At 43.2% G+C, this 12,105-nt stretch overlaps 1 protein-coding gene across 1 annotated transcript; it reads left to right on the top strand.

The window, feature by feature from the left end:
- Positions 1-461: 461 nt before the first annotated feature.
- Positions 462-9,217, top strand: CLDN18 (claudin 18). The gene is made up of 5 exons (XM_013939811.2): positions 462-681; positions 5,758-5,922; positions 7,696-7,801; positions 8,259-8,369; positions 9,040-9,217. The coding sequence occupies exons 1-5, from the start codon at positions 462-464 to the stop codon at positions 9,215-9,217; spliced, it is 780 nt and encodes a 259-aa protein (XP_013795265.2).
- Positions 9,218-12,105: the final 2,888 nt, after the last annotated feature.

Below are 12,105 nucleotides of genomic sequence, written 5' to 3'. Positions count from 1 at the left end.
CTGGGGAAAGGAAGATGCTGTGGCAAAAAGTTATGGCTGTGAGACTGGTGATGAGTTCACCTGAGAACAAAATCCTTCTCTCTCCTTCCACTCAGGAGCATTCGTAGCATGCCAAGCATGCAGGATAAGCCTAGCAGATATCTAAGGATTTGGATAGGGGGGAAGGCGCATGTTCCAAGTGGGTTGCCCAACACTTGACCAAGCATGGCTGTTTAGCTGGGGAAGGACAAGCTCTTCTAAAGGACAAAGGCTCATATCTCTGGCCCTGCCAGCACGAACCTACCCAGCGAGAGTGAAACTGGACTATCTTGCAAAAACACTTTGAGCAAACAAACTACTCAATGGAAACGATCTGATAAGAGCCACTGCACTTCTGGTGGCTCAGTCAAGAGGACTGCAGCGTTCCCATTAGGTCTACGGCTTCATCAGGGCTGTCACCTCCTCTCTTTGGGGGAGACACCATGTCCACAACAGTCTGTCAGGTGATGGGGTTCATCGTGTCATCGCTAGGCGTTGCGGGGTGCATCGTGTCCACGGCCATGGATATGTGGAGCACGCAGGACTTGTATGACAACCCAGTCACAGCCGTCTTCCAATATCAGGGACTGTGGAGGAGCTGCGTGAAGCAGAGCTCTGGCTTTACAGAGTGCCGGCCTTATTTCACCATTCTTGGGCTGCCAGGTAGGGGCGAAAGATGCCTCGGGTCTAACCCGGGAGCTCTCCTGTAACTCTGTACAGCTTTCATCAAAAAGCAGGAGCAGATATCTTAAAGCACTTTGCAAGGAATAAAATTTCTAGGGTACTCAGTTTAGGAGCACAAAAATATGTGCATATATGTTACCAAAATAATACCTTTACGCGGTAGAGATTATGACTTAGAGCATGTGTATGTGATCTCTGGATGAGTGTCATGGGTTCAGCTCCATTGCTGGCATAAATCAGCACAGCTCCATTGATGTTGGATGACTGAGGATGTTTAAAACAGCCTGTAAATTCTGTCCCTTTGAATATAAACACAAGGAAAACAGCTGCATGTAATTATTACGTTGTTATTAGAATAATGGCTTCTACAGAAACCAACTGAACTATTATATTCCCCAAAGAGAAAAATATCTTCTTAATTTTTGCACTGAATAAATCTGCTTTTGAACAGTGTGTGAAGGAAGGGCTAGAAGGGTAAGGAATTTTCCTTCACTTTATGTTACCTGGGGAGTTTTTGTGGTTGCAGTAGTAGGTTGCAGAAGAGTTTTGTTTTCTGGTTTGCTTGCTGTTTGCTGCAGCAGCACTGTGTAAAGTAGCACCCAAACTTTAAAAAATACCCACTGCATGTGAGTATTACCGGGGGTCCTAGGATGCTCTCGAGCTTGCGGGACCCCAGGGGCAAGGGCAACGCCCAGCCTGACTCGCCATGTCTCCCTCCAGTCCCTCGCACCTGCACGCTGCCAACGAGCAAGAACCATGGCTTAGAGAGCATTTTTCACTCTTTGTGCACAGGTGCAACCCGGTACAAGCAACTGCTAGTGAACATAGGCCTTTTGCACCTATTGATCGGTGCAGAGGGGAGCATGGACGCGGGCTTTCAGCTCCTGTGCCCTCACAGATGCTCACCTTGCTTCATTCCTGCAAGGCATGAGGGAGTGCTTTGTGGAAGACAAACATGTTGGCTGAGGTTTATGTTTTTGGGGAAAAGATTGTGACCATCCTGAGGGGTGCAATGGAATAAATGTCTTTGTGTGTACCCAGCTTCAGGATTGCTAGGCAACTTCTTGCTCATTTTGAAGAATAAAAACAATGTTAGAAGTCACCTCTCCTACAATCCCTTTTATTTTAAAGAAAAAAAAATATATTCATTAAAATATATGCTTATATATACATGTTGATGAATATATATATATCCTTATAATGATGTGTGTAGATGATTGTATTTTGAAGGATCAATGAAGCAATGGTAACCATCATTTTGATGCTAATTTATCACTATTAAGGTTCTACTCTTTATGTTAGTAATATAGTAATACAAAAATGTGCAAGACATTCACAGACATTTTCTATTGTGTCATAGAGATGTTCTACCAGTTTTATTTTACTTATGTGTCCATTTAGTTGATGAGTACCTTGAAAGATAAAGAGGGAATGCCCCAGCTTGAATTTGGTTAATTAAAAAAAAAATTGTTTTTTTTTTCCCTAAACTTTCTAAGTTCCATTAATCATAACTGGACATAAAGTTACATTTCCACCTTTGAATTTTGTATTAGTAACAGAAACATGGGTGATGATAGTTTAGATGAATTTATATTGCTTTATTTCACTCACCTCTCACTACTCACAGCAACACTGACAGAAAAGACAGCTCTGCAGTTTCATTTAGGCCTCAAAAACATAGTGAGGCAAACTATGGTTTCAGATCACTGAAGTTTATTTTGATGAATATGATTAGACAGATACAGTTTTCTGTGCCCATCATCCCTTATGTGTATGGAAGTCAGGTGTGCAAAATGAGAAGCCATATGAGTGCAGATATCGAGTGCAGACACACTTCATATCTCATGCAAAATACGCATGCAAAGATGTGCAGGCAGTTTCTGTGCTTGACTTTAATGATAGGGCTGTATACTACTTGGTGCTCCTAATGCAAATTTTTTCCTTAGTAAAACTTCTCCTATTCTGTTGGTCTGAGACCTTCTACTCCTTCCTTCTGGGGGAGACCACTGGCCTTTGAAAAGTAGCTCCATTCAGAGGGCTTTGACGGCTGCCAAAATTCACTTCAAAACTGCAGTGCTCCTTTTCCAAACTGCTCTCACCTTCCATCCCATGAGCCAGGTGAAGGAGAACAGGGAGCACTTCCCTCTACTCAAAGTCTCTTTGTGGAGATGGTGCATAAGTTAGCCTCGAAGCACCGATGTCCCACGATGTGCCAATGGTTACTTTGCGTTGTGCCTCGTGCCCTGCTGCGTCCCTCTCCTCTTCCTCTGGCTGCAGAGGGCAGAGCCCTCTTTTTCCATAGAGAACTGCCATGCTTTGGCTTTGGCATTCCAGGCACTGGGAACATCTCAGTTGGGCAGCCCATGATATCTCTGTGAAGTCTTAAGTTAGGGTCACTCCTTGAACAAGATCATCATTATGATGGCACCTAGGAAGCATCCCAGGATTGTCTTGGGGACAGATCCCAGTGGCTACAAGTACCTTCCATCTCAATCCATAGTGTCTTACACTGCCCTGGAGTATTTGTCTCTCCCACCCTCCCTGAAACCAAAGCAGATGGAAAGAAACTTAAGTAACTGTAACAGCAAATGAGAATTGTGATTTTCTTCTCTTTGCAGCTTCCTGCTTTGCATCAGGTGCAGCACAAACACCCTTTGAGGGCTGATAAGGCATATACGTCAGCTTCTTTTTCTCCGATGAAAAATAACTAATGAGCTTGCACCTGGGGGCTGATGAATGGGAGATTGAAAATCCCAGGCTCGTTAGCACTTGTTATCAGCTGATAAGGGCAAATTGAGTCATAAGAGTAGCAGCTCTGGTGGGAGAAGCCTCTGCCAGAGGGGAGAAGGTGGTGTAGTCCCAGCCTATGGGACAGCAGACTGTTGGCTTCCTGTGCGTCATGGTGAGCAGCAGTGAGTCCCCACACTGGTGTGGTTCTTGCGGTCACTCCGTGGAGCGAGGACAGCCCATGCTGAGTGCTGGGTCCCCAGCACCTGCTCTTGCCCTCCTGAGGAAGGAGGGTTAATAAACATTTCCCTTCTCCTTCCCCATGTGATGCCAGGGCAACAGCCCTCGAAATACTTCTGACCGCCCCGGTCCCAGGGCTGTGCCAGCGCTGCCGCCTTCCTGTCTCTGCCTGGGCCATGTGCATAGGCAGGGATAAGAAGTGTCTGGAGGCAATGTTAAATTTCAGGCAAGATGGGACATGTGCCATCTTATTAGAAAACCACCTCGGTATTCAAATGCCTGACCTGTTCACTTCACTTCTCCTTTACACTTGAAAGGTGCAAGTTTCCCTTTACTCTTCCCCCTACTTTTCTACTCCAGCTAAGAGGGCTCCAGAGGGTTATTGCTGCGTTAGGGCTGATTGACAGCACCGCTCAGCTCCCATGGGCACTATCTGCCAGCATCGCAACCCAGCTCCAGCCAGGCATTCCCATCTTGCTGGCAGGCTGCTAAATAAATTCGGGGCTGGGATATTTGCATGTTATATTAATGCACATGTACAGATGTATACAAGACTAATATTACAAATAGCCATGCAAAGGATGTGCAAAGGGAGTTCATTGCTGAAGCTTTGTTGATGCTCTTTAGCATACGTGCAATGTTCGGCAAGGTGATTTTCTCTTCCCCTATGCTATGTATTTTATTAGAAAGGAGGAACATACAGAACTCCACTTTGAGTCACACAGCTGTTAGAAATAATATGTTTAGCTGGGTGGCACTTTCTGCTTTCACTGCCCATTGAGAGAGAGAGGAAAAAAAAAAAGCTTCCCCAGTCATTTCAGTTATAAAATAACTGATGCTTTTTTAAACCAATCAGCCCCGCAACAACATAGCGATAGTGTAAGGCTTATATCTTTGAGTAGCGAGGACACATCACACAGAATTTGCCTTCCACTGGAAGTTCAGGTGTTTCTAGAAATCAGTTTAGGAGCAGCAGAATGATGGAGTCTGGCTTCCTACATATTTCTGTCACTTGGCTGAATTTTTATATGTTTCTCTCTGAAATGTATTTCTTTTCCACCTGAGACTTTCTTCTCATAGAGAAATCTAATGCTAATATGCAAGCTGCCACCTTTGACTGCAGAACCCAGCCAAGTAGACAGGTTAGTATTAGTAACAAGCTTTCCAGTGTTTAATCCAGAGTTTGAAATGTTTCAGACTCTCTGTCTTTCTCTCTCTGAAGTTTGTTGAAATCAGCCTAGGAACTGGAAGTTACGGGTAGAGCAGAGATGCACACGAACACAAAGACAGATGAAATGAGCAAATCCTTAAAAACAAAGCTAAGGAAAGAAAGTTGATATTCCACACTGAAATGTAGAGAGAAAGCTTCAATATGTCCAGCAATAAGTACACAGCCTGGGATACTTGGGATGTTTTAATTAAGAATCTGAAACACTTACAATGTTAAATATCCCCTGTCACACAGAGAATGAATCTGAATATCAGTTTCTTAAGTTAGCTTAGACTTTTACCTTAACTGACAGTCAATGCAAAGAGTTCCAGCTTTTGCACGTTACAAAAGTCACGACTGTTTCACTCCCATGAAACATTTTTCAACACAAAAGCGATCAGCTGAACTGTTTCATTTTGAGCAGTACCAGAGAAGGACCCATGAACCTGATTCACACTTACACCAGCTCCTTTCCATGGATTTTGGCTGAGTAAATCGTGGCTGGTGCCAATGAGCATTTCCAAAAAATTACGTCTGAGCCCTGAAAGGAGGCAGCTCTTTGGTATGTTGAGACAAACAGCTGGACTTGTGCAGGTGCCCCAGATAACACTGAGCGTAGGCCTGTTTTACATGGGGTAGGCTCTGCTTTCAGCAAACCAAGTGCAAAGTATTTTCAGGGGTAGGAGGTAAAAATATTTTTCTTTTTAGGGAGAAATATATCTTTAACAATCTGGAAAAAATCCAAGGAAGGATCATTGCTTTTGAAAAAACATCCTGAGGGGAAGTCCTCTAACAGCTGCAACTGTATTTCAGCCTTCCAGGCCCTGGTGAAAATCGGTTTAGTGGCTAAGCATCGCTCTTGTCGCTTTGTTTTGCAGCAATGTTCCAGGCAGTGAGGGCCCTCATGATTGTGGGTATTGTTCTGGGTATCCTTGGCCTCCTTGTGTGCGTTTTTGCTCTGAAATGCATCCGTATTGGCAGTATGGAGGATTCTGCAAAAGCCAACATGACTCTGACCTCCGGCATCATGTTCATCGTTGCTGGTAAGTGAATGGCGTCCTGTCTCTCATGTGCAACTGAACTGAGGAATTGAAGATTGGGCAAATCTTCACGTACTTCCTGTCGTAGGTAGCAGATGCTCTGGAGCAACTCAAAGCAATGCTGCTTGGATAAAGTTATTGGCCTTTACCTTAAAGTCTGGGCTCCTGAGATCAAGTGATTCTACAAGAATTTCTACCTCTGTTTAGTAAAAGTAAACCAGAAGTTTGTAGTCTTCATTTCTGACAGGTGAAAATACAGAAGCCTGAAAAAATAGACTGCAGATAAAAAAGAAATTAGAACATTTTCTCTGTGTGTTATTATTAAGAATCATAGTATTATTTATTTATGCAAACTAGCTGTCTTTATAAAGAGTTTCAGGATTTATATATAAACATTTTATTAAGACTCTCAGGGTTTTGGTAGCCTAGTTTGTAATTTTTTAATACTTTGGGTTATCAGGGAGGGTACATGAATGCCCAGTATTGCTCAGCTACCTCTAAATTGCAAACGCTTAAGAACATCACTTACAGATTTTCCCACAATTTATTTTAGATAAATAATCATATCCTCATGTAGGCAAGGAGAATGTCCCTATTTAAAATCCTTACGGTTGAGCAGCACTTACTGGTGTTGGGATATCAGACATACAGCACACAATTCAAAGATGTACAAGCTAGACAGAGGGAAACACCTTATGCAACGAAGCTTTAATTTTGCACTTAAAATCTATCATTTTACCAATTTTAATCAGTGAAGAATTTGGCCAACAAGAATATTTGAAAGTCCCACCCACGCATTCCCAGAAGGTGGCTGAAAAGATAGATGACACTTGGGATTGGACATCCCTTGGCCAGCTTCACCTACTTCCAAATGAGGTCCTTAGTCTCAGCTAGGTGAGGAGTTAGGTACCTACATGTCTTGAGTTTGGTACCTACATGACATGACCTTTAGCTGTGTTTTGCACCTCCTTCCACACTTTTTACAGACACACAGCTGACTTCAAATGTTCACAGGGATGTTTGGTTTCCTTCCTTTCAGCCCTAGCAGACCCATAGCACTTCACAGCACTGTTCTGCACTTCACAGAGTGACCCTGCTGCACCCTGTCATATCCGTTCCTCTATGCAGCAATGACCTCCATTTGCACGATCACACGTCTAAATTGAGCAGCAGTGAAATACCAAACAATAATGTCATTTCTGCCAGGCTTGTCATTGCAAGGCATCAGAGTGATCATCTGTACAGATGGATGGTAGAAGTTCCTGTCTCCCAGATCTAGTCTTTCAGCTGCCAGCAGACCCAGGCAGACTTTACTACTTCATTTAGCTTTCAGGTTGTGAACCGGAGATATCTCCTCTTCCCTGTGTTGAGAAGTGTATATTCACACTCAGAGAAAATCATTTCTGGATATGGAATCTTTTTTTCACATTTTTCACTGTGAAACAAATCTGGAGAACTCAACTATTAGATTTTTTCAGCAACTGAAAGACTCTACTTGCTAAATTCATTTTCTGTGACGAAATACATCACTAGAAAGACTTTGGCTGGTCTGACTCAGGATTTTATAGTTTAACATTTTATTCTTGCTACGGGGAAGTAAATGTATGGAAATCTAGGCAGAAATGTGAATACGCTGTGGGTTCCCATTTTTCCTGAACGTGCCATGTCAGAACACAAAGCAGTGTCTCACCCACCTTTTTCAGAGCTGTAATGTGCTTCCCCAAGGTCCAAGGTGGTTGTTTGTGGGTCTCAGACTGCCCTTCTGTCTGATCGCAGGTCTGTGTGCCATCACTGGAGTGTCTGTGTTTGCCAACATGCTGGTCACAAACTTCTGGATGTCCACTGCCAACATGTACCAGGGAATGCAGAACATCCAGACGAGGTGGGTTATTCCTCCGGCTTATGGTGATCCACAGTGTGAGATTTCCCTTAGGGCCAGGGCAGGCTGCAGGCAAGGCTAGTGAAGGAAAAACAGACTTTGGATGCAGATTAGTTTGGACCTAGGACTTGGGAGATTTATGGAGTCATTTCCTTATCTGCGCTGTAGATAAAAACAATTTTTCCAATAAAATTGACTGGGATCTCTCTGTTCACACAGCTAAAGCAAGGAAATAGAGAACAGGCCTCCATCTAAGACAAGTCTGTACGTGGGCCTGTGCTCACAGGAACTTCTGCAGGGCCAGAGGGAGAATGGGGGAAGAAAAATGCAGCAGAGAGGGCAACATGGTGGAGCTAGAAGCCCTTTAAAGTGCCAAGAGTGCCAATTTTCAAAGCATTTCAGAAGAAACTTCCTGGAACCTTATCACAGCACTAACCAGGCACATCTCTCTGTTTTGCAGGTACACTTTTGGCTCAGCCTTGTTTGTTGGCTGGGTAGCAGGTGGTCTGGCCCTCATCGGAGGCATTATGATGTGCCTTGCTTGCCGAGGACTTGTTCCGGAAGAATCCCAGTAAGTCTGTCCATGCTAGACACCAAAAGGTATTATGTGAAGCCCTGGGCATCGGGAGTATAGACAGCACACAGCCAGAACATCATAGCACCAATCCATGCATAATGCCCAGGCTGCAAAACTTATCATGATGTCTGTATGCCCAGAACGATACGTCTGTCTGCTCTGTATTGTGGGTCACCAGTGAGTGTTTCTCTTTCCTGACTGCGTGACCCGCATAACAAATTGAGAGAGCAGGAGAGAGAAACCCTAAAATCTAGTGAACAATTCTAAAATTTGCAGTGTGTTTGCTGGCTAAGTCAAGCCCATTAATTGCAGCTTTGACTGCAAATTGTGTAGCACATCATCAGCAGGTGCAGGTTGCAGCAACAGAACTATGACTTACATCAGCTAGGGCTTTGTACACCATCATGTTTGATTATTGCAAGTGGGTGCTTCACTCAACCCAGGATTTATTCATGGTAAAAAAAGTGGAAGTTTATGAACAACATTGAAAGAGACTGTTGCAGCCTGTCCATGGATAGTTGGCTTTGAGCTTGTTCAGTGGCTCCAAGTGCTAACACAGTATAAAGCTGCTTCAAGTCTAACATGAAACAGGAACGCAGGCGCCAATGCTTTGGGCTGTTACAGAGCCTCCGGTAGCTGATGCCATCTTTTATTTCTCTTTCAGTTACAAGGCAGTGTCCTACAACGCGTCGGGACGGAACATCTCCTACAGAACTGGGCCGTACAAGGTTGGGTCTGGTTACGAACCTGAGGTGAAGACTAGAAAAGGTGCAGGGTATGAAGAAGCTGCTCGAAGCGAGGACGGAAGACGCTCATACCCTTCAAAACATGACTATGTTTAGTAGTCTTTATGGGCTAGAGATGCGCTATCTTTTATAGAACGTTTTTCAGTACAGAAACGAAAAGTATATGCAAAGCAGCCTGTAAATAGGATTGTGTTTTCTGTTGCGTTTCCCCTACTCTGAAGTAATATTCTAACTGGTTATGAGCACTGGTTTTATTTGTCTACTCACTGATATGCCCAGCGTGAGGAAGTCTATAACAAAAGTCATGTCTTTTTGTGCTCTTACAGTAGAATAGTTTGCTCATATTTCAAATACCAACTTCAACAGCCAGCACCAGGATTCTGCCTTGTGCCATTTTCTAATTCTTCTAATAGGTTTGAATTACCATTCAGTAACAGCCGAGATGGAGTTAGTAGTTATATGGAAATCCATTGCGGTCGCTTAGATGTCTGTGACTGAAAACCAGAGAGTGAGATAGTGTAATAAAAGAAGTTAAACCAAAATTATTGTGCTGCCTTGTTAAAATGGGCAAGTGCTTCTGCAGCGCAATAGACAAATACTGAAGACCAGTGTATAAAAGCAATACTACCCCCATGCCTCTTCCCCTTTGAGCAGGCTTTCAAGCAATTGTGTAATTTCATCCTCTACTTTCTCAGAGTTTAGAGAGGTGAACAGTCTCTCATGACCTCAGTGTTCTTCGTTCATCAGAAAAAGCAATGCTTTGCTGAAATGATAGTGTGTCTTTGCTCTTGTTTTGCCACCTGATCTTATCGCAGCAGGTTGAAAAGCAAAAGTAATCATCTATTAGTCTCCTGTATTATTTTGTTGTGTATTTTAAGTAAATCCAGGTGTCTCCTTTTGAGCGTGGCCAACGCATACAGATCCTGTAGTCATGGCATTTTCCTCCTCAGTCACTATCTCTATGCAGATACATCTTTGCTTTGCTGGTTGTTCTATAATGCTCATCTGCTGTGATATTTAATCTGATTTATGCTACTTAGACATTTGTTATAACCCATGATACCAAAGTGTATTTATTTCTTCTGATCTCATCAGGGAATATATATAATCCATTATTATTCCTATGCTTGATATTTGCTGTAATAGCTGAAAACCTCTGTGTGCTACTGGTGTTCCTGCAGATGTCATCTTTAATGAAGCCAGAGGAATTTCTCATTTAGAATTAATTAGAGTTACATCTGGAGCAGAAATCCCAGGGAGCATTAGTTTTCTTGTGTTAATTCTTCCTCAAATTATGCGAATATTAACTGCTTAACAGGACAGTGCCTCTTATAGCCAATCCACCTGAGAGGACATGTATTCGAAGGTGTCAAGGGCAGGAGAGGAGAAGCAAGAGCTTACATGGGAGGGAAGTGCTGTGCACTGCGTTAGCTGGTCTTCTCACCTAGTTTCAGAGCGCATTCTAGTGAAGCTCTTGAAAACGCCTGTTAGCAGAGCGGGGGGTACCGAGGAAGAAGATAAAGAAAGAAAAAACTGTTCCAAAACCTCCAAAGTAACCATTTTGATAGATGTCTGCAAAGCATTTTTGCTCTTCTTGTAAGAATTGTAAGTTCTCTGCAGGAGTTCACTGGCAAACTTGCTTTGGAGAAACGCTGATTTTCCCTTGGGTGAATTCACATTCTGGAGAGATCAGAAGTTAGAGCTGAACATTTCCCCAGAGTTTCATTTTTGCTGGGTCCCCAAGTCTAGAGAACATCCCCTGTGGCTTGTATGAATAGCAGGGGTAGGCCATCCTGCTGAACACCAGTGCTCCCAGTCAGCACCAAACTGTACTCACCAGCTCTCCATTGCCACCAGTTCTCCACCAGCAGGTGGAGATGCATCTCCAACATGGGTCCAGGAGATGAGGAGACTCTATCTCTGGGGAGGTCAGTGATAGGATGAAGGAGAGCATAGCAAGGGATAGCAGAGGTGGCAGGGGGGCAGTGCTGAGGCCTGTGGGTCAGAGAAGACAACCACCATGCGGAGAGCTGTGAAGAGCTTCCTTTCCCACAAAGAAGGGCTGGTCCCACCTTGGTCAGGACCCTGCTGCCACCTGGGGTAAATCACTACCGCTATTGATGTCAGTGTCGATTCCTCCATTCAGGAGGACTTGACCATTTTTTAAAGGAGAGCAGCTTAGTTGTGCAACTCTAAATGTTCTTTTTTTTAAAAAAAGAAAAAAATCTTTTCAATGGATTTTTCCCCATTTCTCAGTAAAGACGTAGCTTTTCTGCCCTTTTTTTGTATACTGGATTTACTTTATTTTGGTTGTATTGTTTGTTTGTTTGTTTTTTGTATTTGAATATTAAAAAAGAAAAAGTCTTTAAGACCCCAAATCACTGTTTTCACTTGTTCTCTCCTCATCATGAAAAGAAGCTACCAATTTGCCTGCATAGCTACATTTACTCCAATTTTGGATTCTGCAGTTTCTCAGGAGTATTATGGACAAGCGTGGGTGGCTGAGGGGAAGAAACAAATGATGGGATTTTTTCTTCTTTCCTTTATAAGCTGTATATGAAAAACAACACGATTTATAACGGGTTTTCCAGAATTTCTTTTCTCCTTCTTTGTTTTCCACTTAATGCTATAAGAATACTGACCATGATCATCTTTATATTAGAAAGATCTGTGTATAGATCTTGGAGCACATATCGCAATTTGCCATCTCAGCTTCCGGAAGCTTAATAATTTAATGACTGGATTGGATCCCAGTAGGTGCCAATTTAAAATCCAGAATAATTCTTCAAGAAATCTAAAAGGTCTTAATGCAGCCCATCACCTGGACAGTAAAACATGTTGGTACCTTCTATTAAAAAGCAGTAAGTCATCTATTAACAGACAGCTCTTTTGCTGTGTAAGCACATGGAGAATCTGCAATGCAAACCACGAGAGGTTTCTGCTGCTAGGGGAGCTGCAGATGGCTGCTAGTTCTCCTCACGGGT

This window comes from Apteryx mantelli, chromosome 9 (genome assembly GCF_036417845.1).
Source record: "Apteryx mantelli isolate bAptMan1 chromosome 9, bAptMan1.hap1, whole genome shotgun sequence".
Lineage (NCBI taxonomy): Eukaryota > Metazoa > Chordata > Aves > Apterygiformes > Apterygidae > Apteryx > Apteryx mantelli.
This window is presented reverse-complemented; position numbering and strand designations above follow the sequence as displayed.